This window comes from Solanum dulcamara, chromosome 6 (assembly GCF_947179165.1).
Source record: "Solanum dulcamara chromosome 6, daSolDulc1.2, whole genome shotgun sequence".
Lineage (NCBI taxonomy): Eukaryota > Viridiplantae > Streptophyta > Magnoliopsida > Solanales > Solanaceae > Solanum > Solanum dulcamara.
The window spans coordinates 20973475-21000234 of NC_077242.1; the positions used below are offsets into that span (position 1 = coordinate 20973475).

General features: G+C 32.2%; 1 protein-coding gene across 1 annotated transcript; it reads left to right on the forward strand.

Annotated features, from left to right (window-relative positions):
* The first annotated feature begins 2729 nt into the window (after positions 1 to 2729).
* Positions 2730 to 3884, forward strand: LOC129891902 (FCS-Like Zinc finger 13-like). The gene is made up of 2 exons (XM_055967379.1): positions 2730 to 3441; positions 3531 to 3884. Exons 1-2 carry the CDS (start codon positions 2882 to 2884, stop codon positions 3679 to 3681), a joined length of 711 nt encoding a protein of 236 aa, XP_055823354.1. The 5' UTR covers positions 2730 to 2881; the 3' UTR covers positions 3682 to 3884.
* Positions 3885 to 26760: the final 22876 nt, after the last annotated feature.

Below are 26760 nucleotides of genomic sequence, written 5' to 3' on the forward strand. Positions count from 1 at the left end.
GTTTTACTCATCCGAATGTGATTCCGTAAAGCCGTACAGACTCCGTATCGTCTTGGCTATCAACTAAATAAATCAGACTATAGGTTCAATCCCCCATCCATTTTTGGATCATCCTAAACCTCACCTGACTTAGAATTCATCCAAATTTGGCCTAGGCTCAAAATTTTCCAAGTAACCACCGAAGTTTTCTAGCCCGAATTCCTTCTCTATTGGCTTATCCACAACGACGAAAACATGTCATTACAATGTGGTACTTTTTTTTATTCATTCCCAAAAAGTATCACTTTATTATATTTAGAAATATTTAAAATTTTTAAATTTATCTTTTATCCTCAATGAAATTATATACGGTAATATAAATATCTAAAAATTATTTTAAACCATAAATTTTTAAAAAAATCATGTTTTTCTTAAACACTATGTCAATCAAATAGTATAACATATAATGAGACAGAGGGAGTAATAGAATAGTAAGTACTTTATTATTTTTACTAGATATTATTTTAACTAGAGATTGATAGTTTGACTCTTCAATTTGTATTAATCGAACATTACGTGTGAGAAATTAAAAAAAATACATAAAAAGTAGTATTCTAATTTGATTAATATTTTAAGAAAAAAACATCAAATCATATTGTTAAATTCTGAGGGTTTGTTTGGTTTGAATACAAGTTATGATGGGATTAGTTCTGATGTGATAAGTTATGCAAAGATTAGTTATGATGAGATAAATTATCCTGATATTATTTTTTATTAATTATTTGGTTTGTTGTATTCAAAATAATATGCATTGCTTAAATTTTGAGAAAAAAGTTATTTACTTATAAAATGTCCTTCACTTTATTTAGTTTTTTTTTTATATTTTTTTTGCAAGTTTTAGTTATTCATTCTTAAAAATAAAGTTTCATCTTATTTAGCTTAAATATTTTTGTGTGTGCATTCTCATGATGGTACCGTATGTATTTAAAAATAAATGTTCATCATAGTTAGCTTAAAAATAGAATTTCTATCTTAAGTTTGTTAAAGTAAAAAAGAGAATTTATTATTTATATCACTTCATTTAAGCACATATCGCTCTTAAATTGTAAAATATTAAAGTGATCTTCAATTAATTGATATATAAAATACAAGCTTTCAAGTGATTAAAAGAATATATAATTAAAAATATGTAATTTAGTAGTAAAGAAATCAAAATTTAATAAACATAAGAATTAGTCAAATAAATTCATAAATAAAAATTATATTTATATAGTGTAATTTTTTAATAGAAAAATATGAAGAATTATAATAAAAATAATGAGTAGTGAAGGTTGTGAATGCTATTATACATGATATTAAAAATAATGTGAATATACATGAATATGAAAAATGAGATATAAAAAGAATTTAAAGAGATATATTTGTCATATTATATATTTTATTTCGAAATAAGTTATTTCGAGATTATTATAACATCCAAGAAAAAAAAATAACTTATCTCAATATTAATTATTAATTCAAAATAAATTATCTCAAACTTATCAACTAAACAATAATTAAAATGACAATATAGTTTTATCACAGACTATTTGATGTTATTCTCAAGCCCAAACGATCCCCGGTCTTACTTTTACCTTCATCATGGAGAATCCATCGTTTCAAAAGGTCTTCAATACTTTAAAAAAATCTATTTTTCCCTTTTATAAAAGAATAAAATCTTTAAAGAGTTTTTTTTTTGGAAAAACGAAAGTACATTGTGGGGTTTGAAGGGTACTTTCGTCATTAGCATGTACAACGACCCTGTGAACAGAGAACCCATTCCATTCCAAAAGCATTAGGCCCCACCTATTCCATTAGTCATTGTATGGTCCCACCACACAAAAAAACAAATGAACATAAAAAATTAAAGCAGTGGGGCCCGATCTCCATTATATGGTCCCACCAATAATTACTATCTTGACAATTTCTCTTGATCCCTTGACACGTACACCTATTGCCGGAGAAGCAAACTCGCCGGAATATTGATCGGTAAATATGGGTCCTACGTATGGATTGGGTCCCAATCATTGATATGGACGTTTCTTGAAAAATTGGTCATTAACAACTGACATTTTAAATATTGCGTTGGAATCTAATTTTTATTACTTTTTATAATTATGGTATTTGGATCTATTTTTATTTATCTTGATTAATTAACTGAGACGGATAACAAAAATCACCTATACTTTGTTTGGATGGTTGTTCCCTATTCTTTCATAATATATCATATTTATTGTATTATATTGTACTAAATTATTTTAATAAATATAATATTTAAATAAATTATATTATTTTTTATTGTTACATATTTTTACACATTTATAATTTAAATGAGAAATTTATAAGAAAAATAAAGTACATGATAGAACTATTATAAAAAATACAGTAAATGATATAATATAATTATTAATTAATAAATAAAATTAAAATAACAAAAAAATAATAAAATAATGATACGATCACACCAAATAAATCATTATATAAAATGAATCTTATCATCATTATTAAACTATAAATTTTAATTAATAATTAAAATAAATATTATATTTAAATTAACAATATCATATAATATAACAATTAACCTCAGGGTCTACATTCTTGGACTCGATTGGAATCCAATTTAATAATGGTACTAGTGAATAGAATAAAGTGCCTCAATTATTTCACTTCATTTTTAATTTTTTTTTTTTAGAGCAATCATTTCTTTTTATAATAATACCAACCTAAACCATGGGCTATCCAACAACTCCATCAATTTTCCAAACCATTTTATAAAGAGCTCTCCAAAGACAACTTTTAGGCTAAAACAGCTTCATTTCTCATAAAATCCCCCTTTGAAAAAAGTTCTTGAAAGAGTGAGTACATGATGATTGGCAATAGATCTAAGCCGGTGATCGGAAAACTCACCGGTGCAGCTTTTTCAGTTAGCCGCACTATGGATGGTGCCACCAGCCCAAGAAGTCCACTAGATTTCAAGATTCCATCACCAAGAGGCTTAAAAAGCTTTGATTTTGGTAGGGTTGGATTGGCTATAGTAGCTGCACTAGAAAAGTCCGGTGGTAAAAACGGCGAAATTCCGGTGAACAAAGCTGTTTACAACCGGAATTCAAATAGGTCCCTTCCAATTCCGGTGATTTCGTCGTCAAAGAATTCAGGTAGATTTAGAGCAGAATTTGAGGAAACAGAGATGGATAGTTTTGAAGAATATACAATAGTTACTTGTCGTGCACCAGGTAACAAATCATACACAAAAGTATACGGCGATAGAAGTAAACCGGAAAACAGAAAATGTAATCGTCCAAGCGTTTTTAACATATCTCCGGCGAAAATTGGAGGTTTTCCGGCATACCCAGATTCTGATTTTCTCAGTTCATGTCACTTATGTCAAAAAATGCTCCATGGCAAAGACATATACATGTATAGGTATGTATGCGCACAACTTTATTTTATCGCAAATTAATATATATATTATATATTTTCATGTATTAATATTTGGTTTTTATGAATTTCAGGGGAGAGAAAGCATTTTGTAGTACAGAGTGTCGTTACAAGCAAATAGTGATGGATGATCACACAGACATGTGCAGTTCAAGATCTGTTGATGTTTCGACTTCACCTTATGGGAATGAACAAATCATTTCAACTGGAATTCTGGCTATTTAATTTTGACTTATCAATAAATTATTATTAGTATATATAGAACCTTGGTACATACATCTATATATACTCGGGAATACTTTTTATACATTATGAGAAACAGCTCTGCAACCTCAATTTTGATATGGATGTAGAAATGCAAAGCTCAAATGCAGCAATGAAAAGTTTTGAACTACACTTTTATGTTAATTTATCTGTAATTTCTTCCATGGGACAAAGAGAAAAGATGAACCACAAAAGAGAGAAAGTATAAAGATATTTTGATCCAAATAACTTTATGAAATTCATCAAGACTTTAAACAAGTGAACCGACTCCGATGAAGTTGCAAATATTTCTCCTAATAAAGATTGAAATGAATTCAAATTAATAGTGCCGCAAAATAATTATGGAACATCTTGTGATTAATTTGATATAAGCTTGTGTTGAAAATTCTTTTTTTTTGTTTGTCATCTGACTTTTTGTATACATTTTGGTGTATATGAAGTCACCAAACTGAACCATGAAAAAACTTATGGTAATGCTCTTTTTGAGAGAAGTAATAATGTAAAATACGTACTCCGGGTATTTACACCAGACGTAGCAATTTAAATTAATAACTAAAAAATAAAAAAATATCTTCATAATTTAATTTAATAATTTAATTAAGAGCTCAGTTGGCAAAAATGTAATACAAGGTTCAGTTTCAAGTACAAAAATCTCCCGGTATTTATAATTATATTCAAACAAAGTAAGAGAATCTATAACTGTATTCAACTATTTTATATTCCTTGATCATTTACTTAAATTTATTCTATAGTTTATTCTATAAATTTTGATATTTTTTATATTTTCTTTTATTGTATATTTGTATTGTTACTTTTGATATTAGTAATACAAAATATAATTTATTGAAATCTTGATATACTTCTATGTCACTCTCAACGTAGTATATCAATCCAAGTTGTTATTACTCGGATAAACAAGTAAAATGTCAAATTCTGATGCCAAAGTCCTTTCCAGTATTTTCATACTAAACACTTCTTGTTAAAATTGAAGATCCAATTTATCCAATTTTATCAAATACTAAACACTTGTTGATAATTACACACCTAATACTCCTCCTTAATATTATGAATCAAATAAAATTCATGTATTATTGATTTATGAATTACAACTTTTGCATTATAATTTCAACATAATTTCTTCCGCAAATTTGAGTAACTCCTAATTTTATATTTGTATCGAAGTCAAATGACGTCGTAGGGCTATTTGATAGGCTAATTTTTCTATATCTAAAAAATTATCCCTAAAACTTGCGTTTTCCAATGACTTTCTTTATTTAAAAAAAATACCAAATTTATTTGAAAGATTTTTTTTTTTATATTTCCTTGCAATTCAACCGTATCTTCAACATGATTATTTGCAGACTACATCTTACAGAATTGATGGTTAATATATACACAAATATACTTTACACCTCTATGGTTAATGAAAGTACAAGAGGGGGAGGAGGGTGAATTGCTATTTTTAATTTAGTTAGTCGATTGACAATTAGAATAGTTAACTGACAATAATAAATAAGCAGTAAAGAGCAAGAAGGAAATGTGACGCCGAATATTTTTATACTGGTTGGAATCCAACGTGGATCTTAGTCCAGTCCCTTAGATTGAAAGGGTGTTCTACTAAAACTTGTGAATGGTTACAAATGGAACAAAAGTAGATCTTAGATCTACACTCAATATTTTTCTTTAACACTCTTCTTTTTTCAATTCTTTTTTTTTGATATTCACCACTCTATTATTCTCTCCTCTCTTTTTGATTACACAGAAATTCACAAAGAATCACAATGCTTGGTAAAGTAGAACAGAGATAGTCTGAGTGTATTCGACAGTGTGTTTACTTCAACTAAGTCTTGATTGATTTATAGCTTGTTGAGGCTAAGTGCAACCCAAAGGAATTGATCCTCGGAAAGAAAGGTGTATCCTTCTTTCCAAGAATAAGGGTAAAGTCTTAAAGACTTTGCAAATCAACTTAGATGGTGGGGTTGATTTCCTTCTTCAACAGATCTGATTGAGAGCTGATTATGCTTCGTATATTAAGGGTTTGATTTTCCCTTAATTTAGTTGCAATCCATTTCTCCAGTGATGATATCAAATCATTTGATATCCTTGCCTTCTTTGTGGAGTTCTACGATTTTTTCCTTTAACTGATTCTTTTCATCCTATGCTGATATTGCTAACCTTAAGATCTTTCTTGATTTATTGTCTTTCCTTCTTCAACTGATACGATTGCCTTTAGATCTTCCTTGAATCTTGGTTTGTTTATTCTTCTTTCCTTTTTGTGGTACCTGTATATTATCATCAAAATTTTAGCTTCAAAAATCTCCCCCCTTTTGATGATGCCAATAAATAAGTAGAATAAGTAGTTGACTTTCCTTTATGAGTAGTGCTCCCCCCTGAATGTGTGATTTCTTTAGTTGATTGGGACAGTTGAATAGTTGACTCCCTTTGACTTGTATACCTGTCTATTTTTCTCCCCCTTTGATATCGTCAAAAAGGAAAGAACATGGACTAGACCATACTATAAGAGAAGCAACCAAATTAGACAGAGCAACAAATGATCAAATAAGTAGGCATATGCCCAATTTACAGTCTAAACAAAAACATAGTTTAAAGAGGAGAAGAGTAGAAAAAAGTAAAAGAGTTAAGCAGTGGGCATGTGCCCAATTTACAGTCCCTCAAAAAAACAGAGTTTGAAACAGAATTAATCCTAATTTCGAAGGAGGTAGGTCAGAGTATTGACTGTAGCAGTTTTGAAAGCCTCAAACTGAGTAGAGATAGAGGCACCAACTCCCTCAATGCACGCATGGACACGATTCGCAATCTTAACAACTTTCTTGGTGACATGATTCAGTTTGAGATGAATTTTGGCTATATCATCTCCAGTCTCTTTAGTTGCTTCTTTGAGCTTAACCATTTAAAAGTGGGAAGCGAGAAGAATATCCTGAAGAGAGTTGAACTTACCATCCATTTCATTCAGCTTGGCCAAAATATCCTCTAGCCGCTTATTATTAGGCAGAGCAGGAGAAATGGTGTGAAAGAAGGAGGGAATGTTAGAAGGCTTGGCTTTAGATGAAGAGGGAGCACACTTTACCTCACCTGAATCAGACTTCAGAAGCCAAGAGTCACCATATTTGACATATCTCATACACCCAAAAGCTTTAGAATTGTAGCTCTATTTAATAAGAATGGGAGGAAAGTCATCAAGGCAGATGTGATTTGCATGAAGAATGCGAGTGATTAACATGCCATAGGGAAGGCTTGAATTTTCATAGGTGGCTTCCAATATGAAATTGAAAATAAAAGAAGATAGCTTGATACGATGTTTGAAAAGGAGGCAGTAAGTGATAAGAGTGTCTCGAGTGGTGAAAATAGAGTGAGAGCCAGCTCAAGAAAGGGGAGCAGTTGCATTTATGTGAGCGAGTACCCTAGTTTCAAAACACAAGTCTTTAGGACCTAATTGTGAAGGAAGATTAATAGAGGATTCAAGGGCGATGACCCTTTTAGCTTACTCAAAGGAGATACAAAGATCAGATTATACATTTGGAAGGGATAGAAATACCAAAGCAAGAGATTTCAAAGATTGCATAAAAATATCATAGTCAAGAAAAATTCTTTTACTAAGAACAAGGGTTTCCAACTCTCTAGGTTTAGACGACCTGAGATTAGAGTAAAAAAGACGGACAAGGGGTTCGTAGATGGCGTTGGGTGTGAAAGAGAAAATATTTTCCCACCCTTGATATTCAAAGAGTTCCTTGATGGGACAGTTTTGAAAAAAAATGAGATTAAGATCAATAATAAGATCATGAACAACGATCTTAGATCTCAAGAAGTGGAATAAAGCTTCATGGGAAGAACCTCTAAAGTCGATTTTAACATCCAAAGAACTATCAATGTCAAACTTTACCTTTTTCATCAGGTCTCCAATTGCTTTTTTTTTTCCAGAGGGATGCTTAGAAGGAAGAGATGATTTAGAGGAGCATGAGAGAGATTGATATTCTGAATCATCAAAGTCAACTTGAACATGGAAAGAAACAATATACTTCCCTTTGTTGGGAGTGATTTTGTGAGAGGGAATGGAAGATGATTTAGAGATTTTCGCAATTGAGAGGGATGAAGAAAACAAATTGAGACTTAGGATTTTAAAAGAAGAAAATTGGAAAAGGAAGGGTAAGAAGGTGGAAGAAGAGAAGAAAAATCTTGAAGAGTGGAAGGGATTGATTGATGTGATGAAGACAAGGAGAAGAAGGGGGCAATAATAATTACCTGGAGAAGAGAACGATGATGGTAATAAATAATGTATAGAGATAAATATGAAAATACAATCAAGGTAAATAAATTAACACAAATTCTCAAAGATTTTTGGAGAAAATAGAATCTCTCTTCAAGAAGAGGTTTTGTAAAAATGTCAGCTAATTGACAATTAGTGTTAACAATAAAATTTCAATATCACCTTTTAAGACATGATCTCTAATAAAATGATGCTTGATATAAATATATTTAGCACGGGAGTGATGCACATGATTTTTTGGAAGACAAATAGCACTAAAATTATCATAGAAATTTTAGCAGGTTTGCAAGATAAATTATAGTTTACTAACTGATGAATCATCCATAGCAGCTGAGTGCAACACAAACCAATGGCAATGTATTCTGCTTCTGTGGTAGAAATTGAGATTCAATTTTTCTTTTTACTATTCCATGAAATTAATGAATTTCCAAGAAATTGACAAGTACCAACTGGTACTTTTTCTATCAATTTTGTCACCTACAAAATCAACATTTGAAAAATCTTTAAGATTAAAATTAGTAGAGTTAGCATACCAAAGGTCAAGAGATGTAGTACCTACAATAAATCTAATAATTATTTTAACAACAGTTAAATGAGATTCCTTGGGAACTGACTGAAATCGAGCACATTTACATACACTGAACATTATATCTGGTCGGGTAGCTGTTAAGTAAAGAAGAGATCTAATCATACCTCAATATTTGGTTTCATCTACATATTTACCTTCATTGTCTATGTCCAAAGAACATGTAGGACTCATAGGAGTTTCTATAGCTTTGGCATTGCTTATTCCAAACTTATGGATGAGTTCCTTTGTTTGCTTACTTTGACTAATGAAGATTTCCTTGTCAGATTGATGAAATTGAAGACCCAAAGTGAAGATTAACTCACTCATCATTCTCATTTCGAATTCTTTTTGCATTAAGTTTGAAAAATCCTTGAATAATGAAGCATTAGTACTTCCAAAAATAATATTGTCTACATAAATTTGAATAATTAAATTGCCAAGAGAAGAGCTTTTGATAAAGAGAGTGGTATCAATTTTTCCTATAGAAAATTCATGAAAAATTAAAAAGGAGATCAATTGTTCATACGAAGTCCTAGGAGCTTGTTTGAGACCATAAAGAGCTTTAGACAACTTAAAGACATGATAAGAAAATTCAGGATTTTCAAAACCTAGAGGTTGTTTGATAAAGACTTCTTCTTCAATAAAACCATTTAAAAAAATACACTTTTAACATCCATTTGTAATAATTAAAAACCTTTAAAAGTAGCATAAGAAATAAGTATACGAATCGACTAAAACCTTGCTACAGGGGCAAAAGTTTCATCATAGTTGACTCCTTCTTGTTGAGAATAACCTTGAGCTACTAACCTAACTTTGTTTCGCAAAACTTCACCTGCTTCATTCAGTTTGTTTTAAAAAATTCACTTTGTACCAACAATAGAAGTTTCTTCAAGTCTTGGAACTAGTGTCTATACATCATTTTTCTCGAATTAAACTAATTTTTCTTACATAGCCTTTTTCCAGTGGCTGTCTTTTAGCGCTTCATCAATTTTCTTTGGTTCCAATTGAGATAAGAGTTCAATATTTGCATTTTTCTTACTAGAGGCTCTTGTCTTCATTCCTTCACTTAGATATCCAATAATGAACTTCTTAGAATAGTCAGGTTCATCTTTCCATTCATTAGGAATAGCTTCAACTGTAAACTGATTTCCTTGACTATCACTAAACTATTCAGAACAGTTGACTTCCTTGGATGTCATAATATCACTTTGAGAGTTTAGTACTTCATCATCACCTATACTTGTATTCTTCTTAGAAATTTGATTAGAGTCATAAAAAATAACATGAATAGATTCTTCAATAATAGAAGTTCTTTTATTAAACACTCTATAGGATCTACTAGAGTTAAAGTAACCCAAAAAGATACCTTCATCAATTTATGGATCAAACTTATCAAGGTTGTCTTTCCCATTGTTATGAACAAAGCATTTACACTCAAAATGCTGAAAGTAATTGATATTGGGTCTGTTACCATTGCAGAGTTCATATGGAGTCTTTTTCAGAATGAGTCTGATCAGACAACGATTTAGAATGTGATATGATGTACTTACTGTTTCTGTCCAAAATTGATGAGGAAGTGAGTGTTCACAAATCATAGTTCTTGCCATATCTTGAAGAGTTCTATTTTTTCGTTCGACTACTCCATTTTGCTGTGGAGATCTTGAAGATGAGAAGTTATGTGAATAATCTATTCATTGCAGTACTTTTCAAATGCTTTATTTTCAAATTCTCCTCCATGATCACTCTTGATAAATTTGATATAGTAACCTTTGTCTCTTTGAACCTTCTCACAAAAAATATTAAAATTTCTCAAAGTATCATCTTTGTTAGATAAAAATATAACTCAAGTAAAATAAGAATAATCATCAACAATTACAAATGCGTATCTTTTACCTCCTATACTTGCAGTGCTGATTGGTCCAAAATGGTCCATGTGAAGTAGTTGAAGAGGTTTTGTTGTGGATACAACATCTTTAGTAACAAAAGAATTTCGAGTTTGCTTACCCATTTGGCATGCATCGCAAATGTGGAACTTTGTGTAAACTAGTTTAGAAAGTCCAAAAACAAGTTCATGTTTAGTAAGTTTTCCAATCAATCACATGCTAGCATGACCAAGTTTTTTGTACCATATCCATGGATCTTCAAAGATAGATGCCAAACAAATGTGCTCCAAATTCTCTTTTACAGAATCAAGGATGTATACATTTTGTCTCTTCTTCCAGGGAGAATAGCTTTGCCAGAATTATCTTCAATAATGCAACCTGTTTTCTTGAATCTAATTTCCAAGTCTGAGTCACATAATTGACTTATGCTCAATAAGTTGTATTTTAAGTCTTTCACAAGATAAACATTAGTGATATCACATGATTCATTAAATGAAATAGTACCTATACCAATAATTATTCCAGCAGAGTCATCTCCTAAATAAATCTTTCCATTATTTAAATCTGCATGATTTAAATTTTTTTTGTTGCCTGTCATATGGTTTGAACACGCACTATCCAAATACAATTTTCCTTTTTATTTCAATTAGTGTTCTTAAAAACAAGTATAATACTTTGTTTTTGATACCCAAGTACTCTCGGGTCCTTTAGAAACTTGATTAAAGGAAGATTTGGGTTTCTATACCCATTTAGAAGAGTTTGAGTAATGAAATCTACAGTTGAAATGTCTATGTCTAGATTTACCACAGTAATGATATGTTATGGAATGATAATTATCTGATTCAGAAAAACTATAATAGTCACTTTGAGTTTCAAAAGACTTAAGAGTATAGTCAATTGATTAGATCTATCAGAATTTCAATTAGAATATTTATGAAGATCATTGATTTGAGTCATTAAATCATGATTTTCTTCTTCAAGAAGATCTCTTTCAACTGAGCAGACTTCCAGTTTTATTTCTAAGTCCTTCTTTTCTTTTAGAATAGATCTAACATTCTCAAAGGTTCTATTTAGATCTGAAACAACTTGATCAAGTAACCTTTTTAATTCTAGTCAGTTATGACATGTTTCAGTTCGTACCTTGCTTGATTCTCCAATGGACATAAAACAAACATTTCCTGAATTATTATGTTCAAATTCTAAGTTTTCTTCATCACTCCAACTGTTGAAAGTCTTGGGTTTACTTTGAGGGTATCTTCTTCTAGCCTTAGGACATTCACTAGCGATATGTTCGTACTTGCCACAGTTATAGTATTTACCATCGTTCCTATTGTATTCAGTAATTTATTTACCTTTATTGAAATTTTGATTACCTCTTCTTGGATTTCTGAATCTTCTGAAGGTTTCCATAACAAACTTAGTGCTAAGAGCAATTTCATCTTCATCTTCATTATTTTCCTTAATTGCATTGAAAGCAACTATTTTCTTTTTGTCATCTTCTTGTCCTCACTTATTTAGATGATTTTTCTAAAATGCAATGAGGTATCCTCTTAATTCATCATAAAGAGATTCTTCAGATTCATGCTTTCGAGAGCAAAGACTTCGAAGAATTCTTCTTATATGTTCAATGGGAGGATATATTTTTCCATATGCCTTTAATTCCCCAATGATTTTTCTTAGTCATGCATACATATTTTCAATGGTTTCACCTTTCTTCATCTGAAATAATTCATATTCATAAACCAGTAGACTGAGTATAGTTTTTTTGACTTTATTAGTTCCCTCAGAGGTGACCTCTAGTTTATCCCAAACTTTTTTTTGCAATTTCACATCAAGATATCTTTTTATAGTCTTCTCCACTTATAGCATTGTAGAGAACATTTTTTGTTTTGAAGTTGATCTGAATAACTTGCATTTGTTCATCAGTGTAATCCACCAGATTTGGAGTTGTAGAAGCTTGTCCTTCAGTTTCATTGGAATGGAAAAGTCTCCAAGTTTGATTACCTTCCATACTTTCATATCATAGGATTTGTTGAAGGTTTCCATCCTTATTTTCCAATGAGAAAAATTCTTTTCATTAAAGTAGGAAAGTCTAGTTTGAGATGTTCCTTCTTGAAACAAAGTACCAATAGTTTGTTGAGCCATGATCTTTTCTCACCTGTTGTAAGACAGAAAATTAGTGAGACCAAACTCTGATACCAATTGAAAGTGCAGGGGGGCGTGAATTGCTATTTTTAATTTAGTTAGTCGACTGGCAATTAAAATAGTCAACTGACAATAATAATTAAGCAGTAAAGAGCAAGAAGAAAATGTGATATCGGATGTTTTTATACTGATTGGGATCCAATGTGGATCTTAGTCCAATCCCATTGGGTTGCAAGGGTGTTCTACTAAAGTTTGTGAATGGTTACAAATAAAACAAAAGTAGATCCTAGATCTACACTCAATATTTTTCTTTAACACTCTTCTTTTTTCAATTCTTTTTCTTTTTGATACTCACCACTTTATTATTTCTCCTCTCTTTTTGATTACACAGAAATTCATAAGGAATCACAATGCTTGCTAAAATAGAATAGAGATAGTCTGAGTGTATTCGACAGTGTGTTTACTTCAGCCAAATCCTTATTGATTTATAGCTTGTTAAGGCTGAGTGCAACCCAAAGGAATTGATCCTTGGAAAGAAAGGTGTGTCCTTCTTTCCAAGAATAAGGGCAAAGTCTTAAAGACTTTACAAATCAGCTTAGCCATTAGGATTGATTTCCTTCTTCAACATATCTGATTGAGAGTTGATTATACTTCGTATATTACGGATCTGATTTCTCCTTAATTTAGTTGCAGTCCATTTCTCCAATGATGATATCAAATTATTTGATATCCTTGCCTTCTTTGTGGAGTTTCACGATTTTTGCTTTTAACTGATTCTTTTCATCCTATGCTGATATTACTGACCTTAAGATCTTCCTTGATTTATTGGCTTTCCTTCTTCAGCTGATACGATTGCCTTTAGATCTTCCTTGAATCTTTGTTTGTTTATTCTTCTTTCCTTTTTGTGGTACCTGCATATTATCATCAAAATTTTAGCTTCAACAGTTATGTAATAGCCGACTTGAGTATACATGTTAAATTATTTATTTTAATTTGTGTTTCCTTTCTATTTGAATTTATTTGTTTTAAATCACTCTTTTCCTAGACATACACTGCATTGCTGAATCATTCATGGCTATTAGTGATATGTTAAAATAGCAACAATGATTGAAACTTCAAGAAATAGTCAAAGGTTAAAAGGTATTCAAATAAAAAGTTAATATAACTTTTTTGGTCTCACACAATGAATAAGATGGGAACCATTCTTCCATAAATTCATTGATCGCTTAGCACACATGGTATAAAACACGTGCTAATATATTCTTACCTTATACTGATGCGTGTGTTTTATTTTTTAACTATTCAACATCGTACAAATTTTGATCTAGACACCTCCAAATGTCCAACCTAATTTTTTCTCTTCAATGATTCATAAACTTATCTTCTTAGAGAGACTTTTACCTTACTTATAAAATAAGTCATAACATGACAGTAAAAATCATCTCTTCATATTTTTCGACGTAGTAGGCGATTGTTCATGTGAAAGAGTCAATCTCATGACTTATCCGACATATTTTATTTTTAAAGCATTATCACATGCATATGAGATATGAACATAAATTCAATAGTGTTATATTGATGAGAATATTATAACAATCAAGTCATATCAAAATATAGAAATATTATCATATCCTATGCAAACCTAGAGCCTTAATATGTTTCTCAAATAAGTCTCTAGATATCGCCTCTGTAAAAGAATTATCCATCATTTCACGTATAAGAATGTATTGTAAATTTATTTCTCCACTTTCTAATATGTCTATCACAGTTATATTTTATGTCTATGTGTTTGATCTTGCTGAGATACTTAGGATACTTTGTGTATGCAATAGCCGCTTGACTGTCACAATATATAATCATGACCTTTAGAAATCTTTGCAATATTCAACTACTCAAAGAATCTCTTTAACCAAACAACTTCTTGAACTGCAGATGCACAAGCTATAAATCTAGATTCCGTAATTGAAAAAGTTGTGCAAGTTTATTTTTTATTTTTTCAAATGGCACCACTATTAAATAAGAAAAAATAATTGAAGGTCCATTTTCTATCATATCGGTCACCAACCTAATCAACATATGTCTAACCTCTTATGAATAGAGAAGATCCACTATAGCATCATGAATGATCTACAGTTCCCTTCAGGTGTTGAAGTATTCTTTTTATAGTTTTCTAATGATCTATTTTTGGATTGAATCGACACCTGCTAATCAGATCTACAACACAACAATGTCCGGGCGAGTACCCTTTATAGCATATATCAAATTTTCGACATTACTAGAATGAAAAAATTGAGATATATATATTTTTTTTCCATCTTTGGACACAAATCAAGTCCTTAAGTTTCACTTCTTGCCACAAGAGCATCCATGGGTTTGCAACTATTCATTCGAAAGCATTCTAATATTTTTTTGTATATATATTGTTTGAGATAAACTCAATTTTTTATACGATCTCTTTTGATCTTAACACTCAATATATAGTTGCTTAACCCACTGCTTTGAAGATTGCTTCAGGCCATAAATTAATTTTTTTAATTTATAATATTTTTCGCCATTCACAACAAAACCTACAGGTTGTTTCATGTGGATTTCCTCATTCAGTTCTCCTTTGAGAAAAATGGTCTTTACATTTATTTGGTGTAATTTAAATTCAAACGCACAACAATAGTCAAAAGTAAGCGAATTGGAGTAAGTTTCACAATTGGTGAAAAAGTTCCTCATAATTTATTCTAACTTTTTGGATAAATTGTTTTGCCACTAATTATGTTTTGTGTCTTTTTATTGACCCATCTGATTTGTGTATAACTTTGAGAATTTATTTATTTTCAATTTTTTTACTCCCATAAGCAAGGTCAACTAGATCTCAAACTTTATTGATTTTCATGGACTCAAAATTTCTTTCAACGATTTTATTACTTTATCTTTTCTAGAGCTAGATAAAGCCTCAGTCACAGAATTTGGTTCATTCAAATATATGGGAGATACCAATAAAACATAATCCTCAATCTAATAAGATCGTTTAGGTACTCCTTCTCTAGTACTTTTATGTAATTGAAGTTCAGATTCCTTCATAGAATTTTGGGATTCAAAACTTCCACTTAGATCAGGAATCATTTCTTGATCCATTGATTTATCAAGTATGTTCGAAAACATTATATGTTCTCTTGAATTCATTATTTTTTTAAAGAGGCTCACTATCTTTTATTTATCTTTTTTTGGGAAAATCATTTTTCAGAAATCTGACATCTTGTGATTCAATTTCAGTAGTACTTCCATCCTCCAATTCACCAATGAACCCATAACCTTTGGAGTATTCAAAGTATCTTATAAATATACATTTTTTTTCTTTGGGACTTAGTTTATCAAACTCACCAAAATGATCTTTAATGTATGTAGCAGACTCCTAAGTTCGTATATCATTCAGATTTATTTTATTACTAGTCCAAAATTTAAAAGTAGTAAAAGATATCGATGAAGAAGACATTTTATTCAATATGTAGGCCACATTTAATAATGCATCTCTCATAAAAAAAGATAGGTGAATTTACCTAAGCCGTCATGGTCCTTGTCATGTCCAACAATGTTCTATTCCTTCTTTCAGCTACACTATTTTATTGAAGTGTCTAAGAAGTAGTTAATTGTCTGATAATATCTTTTTCAGTACGTAATTCTTCAAATTGTTTTGACAAATATTCACGTGCTCTATCGATTCTTAAAGCCTTATACTTTTATCTAATTGATTGTCTACTTCATTCATATATCTTTTAAAGAACTCAAGTGCTTTAGAGTTATGTGAAATCAAATAGACATAATCAAAGCGCGTAAAATAATCAATAAATATAATGAAATATGTAGCACAAAACCTTTCCTCACATTCATTGGACCATATATATCATAATGGATTAATTGGCTTGGAAACTCAGCTCTTTTGGTATTTTCAAATGATTTGCATATAATCTTTCCAACAAGACACTTTTCACAAGTTGGTATATTTATTTTGGAGAAAGAATCTAAATATAATTCTTTTGCCAATCTATTTATTCGATCTTGTCATATGTGACCTAATAACATTAACATTATTGTTACTTGAATAACATACCATTGAACAACGATTAATATTATAGTTGCAAATTGAAGAATTATAACTTAAAACGATCATAACAAAGAACAAAATCATATAAAACATTGTCTAGAGTTATTCTAATACCATTGCGACTAAAAATAAATTGAAATCAATATTAATTTTTTTTAGAAATAGATACTAAGCTTTCTCAAATCTTTGAAGCATATAGGACATCATGGAACATCAAATATCATCCTTCACGCAAGTCCACTTTGCAATTGTCTATCACTTTGACTTCAAATCTAGCATTATTTTTTATATATATCCACCTCGATCTAGGTGAAATTTGGATAGAATTTCACAAACGATTCTCCATCATGATTCACATAATCGTTGAATTTTTGAGTCTACAATTTACATAGGATAAGATTCATTTAGTAAAGTAGTGCTCGAAACATATGTAGTACTTAAAGATGCATTTATAAATGCTATTTTCTCAGTTCAGTACATTCACGAGAAAAATGCCCATGAACTTGACAATTATAACACTTTATTTTGGTTTTGTCTTTCTTCTTGAAAAATTATTTTTCCTTCATAAAATTTGACATTTTCTTAGAAGGTCCTTCTTAGGCCTTCTTACCCTTTCTATTTTTTAAAATTTTTTATTGCTCTTGAAGCCTGAAGACTTTGTACCATTTAATGCTGCTACAAAGACATTAAAGTAGTTTTAGCAGCATCAAGCCGCTCGTTTGTAAGTTCAACATGACTGACAATATTAGAAAAGGTTTTGATGCTATTATTGTGGGTAAAGTTAACCTTCAAATATTTTCAACTATTGAAAAGAGACCAGATCACTGTCTAAACTTGTTGCTCATCTGAGAGAATATGACTAGCACTTTTTAGTTGAGCTATCATATTTGACATCACCCTAAAGTGTTATTTGATGTTCTGATCATGACGCTTCTTGTAAATGACAAACTTGATCGTCAGCTGTTAGAGGCGGGTCACAGATGGACCCCCTTATGTTCCTCATAAGTGTGCCCACATAGAACAAACAATAGAAAATTTCTCATATTCATGAATGATGTCATCAACAACATTATGCCCAATCTATCTCAATTCTTAACATAAATATAATTGTCATATGTTTCATTTATTTTTATTTAAAAAAGGTTGACAAAATTTGAAATAGCGTCAAAACTGTTTATTTTGATCTCTTAAACTCCTCAAATAATCTAATTTCTTTCCTTTTACAAGCTCTTTTCCATCTATTCAAATTTTACAGCGTCCGTGAGTCATTCCTTATGACTTCAGGCTTAGAATCTGAATCATTACTAATTAAGGGTGCGTATGGTAAGGTATATACCGAATACCATATTGAAACTGAATTTCTTTATATCGCAGAATGAACATTATGGTATTTGGTACGACTTTTAAATTTTTGGTATTCGGTATGGTATTTAGTATTTAAAAAATAAATACCAAAATACTGTATTTTAAATTATTTTAACTATAAATATATATAAATAAAAATGTACATCTAGTGCCATTAATTTTAAGTCAATTCTCAATAGTACTACTTTTTTTGGGAAGACCATTTATCTTTTCACTTTTGTCAGCAAAAGACTTTTCACTTTCTCTTTTATAGTTCTATTCCAGCTTACAATTAACCTGTAGAGAATACTTTCTTTTATCTAGATACTAAGATATAAGGATCTTAAGTTTTCAATTTTTCATACAACTTGCTTGAAAAATCCTTAAAACATCATTCATAACCTTTCATGACTCATTCATACACATTCATTGAAATCCTTTGAAATTCATGATCACAATTCCTTGAAAACATACTTGAAATTAAGGTGAAGGCATGAGTTCACAATTAATTGACTTAGAAATCATGAAATTGAATTGAAAACATGCATGATCATATAATTTATATCAACCATACATAATTCATGCAAAATAATATCAATTGAAAGTATTATTGAAAATACCCATCATTCATGCCATGAATCCTAAAGAGTAATATAGGAAATTTATAGAATACTCTTTAATTCCATACAATAATCATAAATTCATATTAAAATAGATCCATCATCATAGTTTAAATTATAATTCATGTAATTAAAATTGAGATCACAAAATCCATAAAAATACATACTTGAATTGATTGAAAAAGTTAAAAATTGGTTGGGATGCATGGGTGAAAGTTACAATTGGATGAATGACCACATACCTTGAATGAGAATCTAGAATAAACTTGAAGAAATATGAAATTTTGGTGAAGAACTTGAGAGAATTGCTTGATTATCTTCAATGGTAATTTGAGTGCCTTTGTAGAGAGAGAATTGTGAAAGATTGAGGAGAATAGGGGTTTAGGCTAATTAATATGTCGAATTAAGTTCTAAAGATGTCCAGGTTCATTAACTAATAGGTAGAAAAAGGTATAAAGTGCCCTTATGTAACATTCCTCAAAATACTCATAAATGCCTTAAGAATGCCTTGAGAATAGGCCAATCATGTAACACATTATCCTTATTCTTTTTGGCAAATCCTAATCTGAAATATCGATCAGGAAGTCAAAATCTGTGGCAAAATGGTCTCAATGAATTTTTAGGACTTGTGTATCGAAAGATGAATTTTGTCAAAAAATATAAAAAATAGTGAGGTGCGCGATAGCTCCGCCTTTCCCACTTGTTCCCGTTCAGTGTAATTTTTTCCTGGGTCAAAATCTAGCCAAAATCTCATCCGCTAAAAATTAGCCTATCTGGGAGCAACTCTGGGTCGCGGACCTGAGAGATGTTTTCCGTCCGAATTCAGTGTTTAAGTAAGGACACTTTACACTTTTTCCTAGTTGTTAGTTAACCTAAATGTTTTTACGGCCTAATTCTACTCTATAAACTACCCTAAACCCTTAATTTCATCCATTCTTCTACAATTCACCTACCCAAACTCTACAAGAGGCTCTCAAGGACTCCATTGAAGACTTCCAAAAAATTCACACAAGCTCTCCATCAAAACTCTCAAATTCTTCCAAATTCTTTTGTCTTCTAACTCAAGGTATGTGGGGATTGATTCATGGGATCTTTTCACCCATGATATCTCAAAGATTTCTCAAGTTTCCATTAAATTTATAATTGATTCTGAACCCTAGTTTTGATGAGTTGCATTGGGCTGATTTGATATAATTTTAAAATGTTATCAATGATCTTTATATGCATGTTCTCATATGAATTGCATGATTTCAAGTTGATTTATAGATGCCCATGCATAAAGCTGTATTTTTAAGCTATGATTATGAATTTAAGATGAGTTTATGAGTTGATCATGAGTTAAATGATTTTCAATAAAAGTTTTATATGAGTTAAAGTTGAGATTTATATTATAAAGTTAAAGTTATGATAATGATCAGAGTTAAGATCAAAAGATGTTTAAATATAGTGATAAGGACAATTCTAACTGAAGTTATAGATTCTTATGAATTACTAAATAAATGAGCTATTCTTAATAAGTTTTAAATATGGATTGATAGGTAGTTAGTATGTTTCCCTACTGTGTTATGATTATGTTTTAATGAGTTTCCATTGGGATATTGACTAAGCACCGAGAGGACTTCTAGGTGGGGTTCAATCGGATAAAGCAATTGGTTATCCAAAGGAATCTGTAACATCCCTTAAAAATATTGTATACGATGTTTCAATTCTCGCCTAAAAATGTTACAGCCTCTGTATTTTGGGCATAACCTTTTGTAGGATTGTTCTAATTGGGTGATTAAAATTTCTAAGTAACCACAAGATCATTACATACAACTTTTGTGAATACCATAATTTAATTTTCGGAGGTTAAGTAGGTCAAATGAATTAATTATTGTAAGATAGTGTGCTGTGACGAAATGGAGTATTTATAGAAGAAAATTCATATCTCACTGTAGGATACTCCAAATTAATTGATTCTTAAACGACATACAACTAGACTTCTATATCTACAATTCTTATGAAGATACCAAATCCTAATAAGGAATTTATCTTGTTCGAAAGCAGCTCCGAAAAGGAGTATTCTGTCAAAGATAACTCATTTCATATACCATGAAAAGATCTAGATACATTTGACATCACTCATGACATAAATTGTCCTCCAATTAACATCATCCATGACATCATAATTTTTTATTAAATTTTCAGATTTTTCTTTATAATTATTTTATTTATTGTTAGGTCGCTCTTTCCAACATATAAATATCCACCTTATTTCCTCATTTTATTCATCAAGTTTTCTCAATCAAGTGTTCTCTCTATATACTTTTTTACAAATTCTCAAATATAGTTTTAGTTCTTAGTAGTGAAGAAATATTATTCCGGTGATTCATATACTCCGGGTAGTACACAAAATGTTCCGGCGAGGAGAAAAGCTAGGAATCAAGAGTGTTCATTAAGTCTTTCGGTTCCTACTAAAGCTTCAGATTTCAGGTATGTAAGGCTTCAATGAGAGTATTCCTTCCACTCATGTCTAAATTATTTTGATTATATGATAAATTATATTTATTTTCTTTAAGCTCCACTCTACGTTATGTGGGTGTTTATCCATGGGTTTTTTCACCCATGTAGTCCAAAAACTCTTTCAATTATGTCTTTTGATTTCAAGTAATATTTTCTTATGGTAATTCTTATTTTTACTTAATAGTATGAATAATGGTTAAACTAATGATTATTGGTCTATTTTGATGCGACATAATTTCATATGTATGAATTGATGGTTTGCAAGTAATTTCTTTATTTATCTATTTAAAGGTTCTTGAAATTCATGGTGGGTTGTTTAAAGCAAGATTTTTAATTAATGGATTTCAAAGTATTTATGTATATTTATTTACATACATATTTGCAAGTTGAAGTAATTTGAACCCACCTAGTTTTACTATGTTTTTAATAAAGTTTGACTTGAAAGCCTTGATTCCAAATGAATGTTTGTGAAATCAATATCTATGATCAAAAAGGAGTCTTATGAAAATAAAGAATGATGAAATGATATGAATGATAGATTCTTTATGCTATAAAGACAATTCTTGCATATTTGTATTTTCAAATGTTTTAATGAGCTATTCTATCAAATATGATATTTGAATTCTCAAGTTATATGCTATAAATATTTTAAAGTATTAAACTATTCTGTGGGATTGACTCAGCACCGAATGAGGCATTGAGGTGGGATTCGGTAAGAGAATTCTAGTAGCAACCCCTTGTCTCATTAACTATGTGCCAACATAGGAGCCCTTGTAGGCTTAGGCTAATGGATCCATAAATAGCCCTTAAAGTTAAAGTTAAAGAAATGAATGAAGTTGATGGAGTTCTACCTGACAAGTAGTCTCCTCGGCCAACGTAAGGGGTTATGTTGGATTCCATGTAATAGCTCGCATGGTCTTAAATGTCGGTTATGGTTATTTTCCCACAAAATAAATGTTTTAAAGGATATCTATATGATTTATTATGCATGCATTATATTATATTCCATATTACATAAATGTTATAATGTTTCCTCAATGTTCGTGCATCCTTACATACTTAGTACATTCAAAGTACTAACGCATACTCTTTTGCCTTCATGACATCACCATGTAGGGACCAATGCTCCTCCTCGTTCTCCTCCACGTGGCTAGTTGAGATTTCATTGAAGACTACTTTTGGTGAGTTCCCATATTCCAAGAACAATACTCCTTTATATTTCTAGTTTATGATATGTTAAGATATTTTACTATGGCATTTCTTCTATTATGATTGAGGGTGAGCTAGGGACTTGTCTTAGCCCCGTTAAATCTAATAGTTAGAGGTATTGTTGGACATATGTATGTTGAAGATTTACTATTATGATTTCCGCGTGTTTATTTATCATTATTACCTATGAAAGGCTAAAAGAATTATAAGAGGCTTGTTTGAGGTACTTTCGGGTTCCTCATTCGCCATGTCATGTCTAGATCCTAGGCTTAGGTCGTGACAAACTTGGTATCAGAGCTCGAGGTTTTGAATAATCCTTGGAGTCCAACATACCACATCAAATAGGGTCTTGTTCATGGTTGTGAAGCGCGCCACAATTATGAAGAGGAGACTATGAGGCATTTAGGAAAAATTTCACTTCTTTCAAATTCATGTCATGCCTTAGAGTGTCCTAAGCTTTCCTTTAACTAACGACTCATTTTGTGTTCTCTAGATAATGACTCGAGGAAGAGCACCTCAAAGAGCAAGGGTTGACGATGAGGACCAAACTCGAGGAAGAGCACCTCAAAAAGCAAGGGTTGACGATGAGGACCAAACTCCTCCGATTCCTAATGCCCAACATTATGAGGATGGGGTAACCCATGCCGAGTTTCGCAGTGTTATTACTTTGTTAGCTCAAGTCGTAGCTAACCAAGGGAATCTAGGTGTTCCTCCTCTCCAAATGCAAAATCCAGCCTCTAGGATTCGGGATTTCCAAAGGATGAATCCGCTTGAGTTTGATGGTTCTAAACTAGATGAGGACCCTATGGAGTTCATTAATGAGGTGTATTGGATTATAGCTATCATGGGTGTTCCACCAAATAAGAAGGCCGAGCTAGTGGCCTATCAACTCAAAGGTGTGGCTCGAGTGTGGTATGAACAATAGGTTATTGAGAGGGATGAAGAAATAGGATCGATAGGATGGGAAGACTTCAAAGGTGCCTTCCTAGACTACTTCTTCCAATTGAAGCTAAGGGAGGCCAAAATCCAAGAGTTTATCAACCTCCGTCAAGGGAGTATGAGTGTGAGGGAGTATGCTCTCAAATTCACTAAGTTGTCCAAGTATGCTCCCTTCATGTTCTCCGACCCAAGAGCTAGGATGAGCAAGTTTATTTCTGGTGTTTCAAGCTTGGTGTCCAAGGAGTGCAAAATGGCCATATTGGTCAAGGAGATGGATATATCTAGGTTAATGACTTACGCAGAACAAATTGAAGAAGATAAGCTTAGGGAGAGATCAATGGGGTTCAAAAAGGCTAGAGTGGATGGTTGAGGGTTTAACCCTCAAAGGTCCAATTAAGGTAACAATGACAAAGGCCAAGGTGGGCAATGATTTGTGGGACAAGGTTCCACCAATACTCTTTCTCCAAGGTTCAACAAAGACAAGACTGGTAAACCAATGATTCTAAGAGAGAATGTTGCTACTCAAACTTTCCCCACTTGCAAGAAGTGTGGAAGGACTCACAAAGGAGAATGCTTAGCTAGCTCCAATGCATGCTTTAAGTGTGGCAAGCTGGGCCACCATGCTAAGGATTGTAGAGATGGTGGTGGTAGAACTCAAGGCCAAATTGCTCTTGGTCAACAAGTCCAAGGAGGTGTCCAACGCACCAACCGCTTTTACGCCTTGCATGGGAGACAAGAGGTTGAGGATGTACCCAATATCATTACCGGTATGTTAAAGGTCTTTTGTTTTGATGTGTATGCACTATTAGATCCTGGTGCAAATTTATCTTTTGTTACTCCATTCTTTGCTAATAGATTTGTTGTTTTACCTGAAATGTTATTAGAACCCTATTTGGTGTCTATCCCCATTGGTGAGTCAGTTATTGCTAGAAAGGTCTATAGGGGTTGCCTTGTGTCTATATTGCACAAAGTTATTCCTTGTGATCTCCTTGAACTTGACATGATAGATTTCAATGTCATTCTTGGGATGGATTGGTTACATGCATCTTATGCTTCCATATATTGTAGGACTCGTCGAGTCAAGTCACAATTTCTAAATGAGCCTATTATTGAATAGAAGGGTCGTGATTTGGTGGTGAAGGGTAAGTTTATTTCTTATCTTAAGGCCCGCAAAATAATTTCTAAGGGTTGTATTTACCACATTGTGAGGGTTAGGGATGTCAAATCCAAAAGTCCTCCTCTTGAGTCAGTTCCTATAGTCAATGAATTCCCTGATGTCTTTCCCGATGACCTTCCCAGTGTCCCTCCCGAAAGGGAAGTTGATTTTGATATCGATCTCCTCCCCGATACCTAACCTATCTCTATTCCTCCTTACCGTATGGCCCCAGCAGAATTGAAAGAGTTGAAGGAACAATTAAAGGACTTGTTAGAGAAGGGGTTCATAAGACCAAGTATTTTGCCATGGGGTGCTCCCGTGTTATTTGTGAGAAAGAAGGATGGGTCGCTTCAAATGTGCATAGACTACCGACAATTAAATAAGATGACCATTAAGAATAAGTACCCACTCCCTAGAATAGATGACTTGTTTGATCAACTACAAGGGGCAAGTCACTTCTCCAAGATCGACCTTCGGTCCGGCTATCACCAACTACGGGTGAGGGAGTATGACATTCCTAAAACGGCCTTCCGAATAAGGTATGGTCACATTGAGTTTGTGGTGATGAGTTTTGGGTTGACGAATGCACCGTGGTGTTCATGGACTTGATGAATAGGGTGTTCAAACCTTACCTTGATACCTTTGTGGTGATCTTCATTGATGATATTTTAATTTACTCTCGGGGTGAGGAAGAACATAAAAATTACTTGAGAGTTGTGCTTCAAACGTTGAGGGATAGGCAATTATTTGCAAAATTTAGTAAGTGTGAATTTTGGTTAAAGGAGGTGGCATTTCTTGGTCATGTAGTGTCCGATGATGGGATCAAGGTTGATTCTAAGAAAATAGAGGCAGTCAAAAATTAGCTTAGACCATTATCTCCTTCAGACATTAGGAGCTTTTTAGGTCTAGCCGGATACTATAGAAGGTTCGTCAAAGGTTTTTCTTCCATCTCATCTCCTATGATAAAATTGACCCAAAAGAAATACAAATTCATATGGACAAATGAGTGTGAGAAGAGTTTCTAGACCTTAAAAGATCGACTTACCTCTGCTGATATTTTGACTCTCCTAGAAGGATTAGAAGAGTTTGTAGTTTATTGTGATGCTTCAAATATTGGTTTAGGTTGTGTCTTAATGCAAAATGGCAAGGTCATAACCTATGCTTCTAGGAAATTAAAGGTGCATGAGCGCAACTACCCTACCCATGACCTTGAATTGGCGGCCGTTGTTTTTGCTCTGAAGATTTGGAGGCATTACCTCTATGGGGCGCATGTGGATGTGTTTATTGATCATAAAAGTCTTAAATATGTGTTCACCCAAAAGGACCTTAATCTAAGGCAAAGAAAGTGACTAGAACTCCTTAAAGACTATGGCATGAGTGTGCACTATCATCCGGGTAAAGCCAATGTGGTTGCTGATGCACTTAGTAGAGTGTCTATGGGGAGTGTGGCCCATGTGGATGAAAGGAAGAGGGAGTTGGTGAAAGATATTCACCGGTTGGCTAGATTAGGGGTGAAGTTGTGTGGAACTAATGATGGTGGTATGGTTGTTCAAAATAGGTCCAAATCCTCTTTGGTTATGGATGTTAAATCAAAGCAAGATCTTGACTCAAAGTTTATCGAGTTAAAGAAGTTGGTAAAGGAAAAGAAGATAGAGGTCTTTTCCCAAGGGAGAGATGGGGTGACATTCTACCAGGGTCGGATATGTGTTCCAGATGTTGATGGCCTAAGGAGTTTGATCTTGATGGAGGCTCATAATTTTACATACTCCATTCATCCCGGTTCAACAAAAATGTATCGAGACTTAAAGGAGTTGTATTGGTGGGGTGGCATGAAGAAGGACATAGCAAGGTTGGTGTCCGAATGTACGAATTTCCAATAAGTGAAGGCCGAACATCAAAGGCCGGGTGGCCTAGCCTAAGACATTGAAATCCCAATTTGGAAGTGGGAAGATGTGAATATAGATTTTGTAGTGGGTTTGCCTCATACCTGGAAGCATCATGACTTGATTTGGGTAATTATTGATAGAATGACTAAGTCAGCTTACTTCCTACCGGTAAAAACTTCCTATAGTGCCGAAGACTATGCCAAGTTATATATTTGGGAGTTGGTAAGGTTGCATGGTGTGCCGTTATCCATTATTTAGGATCGTGGTACCCAATTCACTTCTCACTTCTGGAGATTATTTCAAAAAGGCCTCGGTACTAAGATAAAGTTGAGCACAACATTCCATCCTTAAATGGATGGACAAGCCGAAAGGACAATTCAAATAATAGAAGATATGTTAAGGGCTTGTGT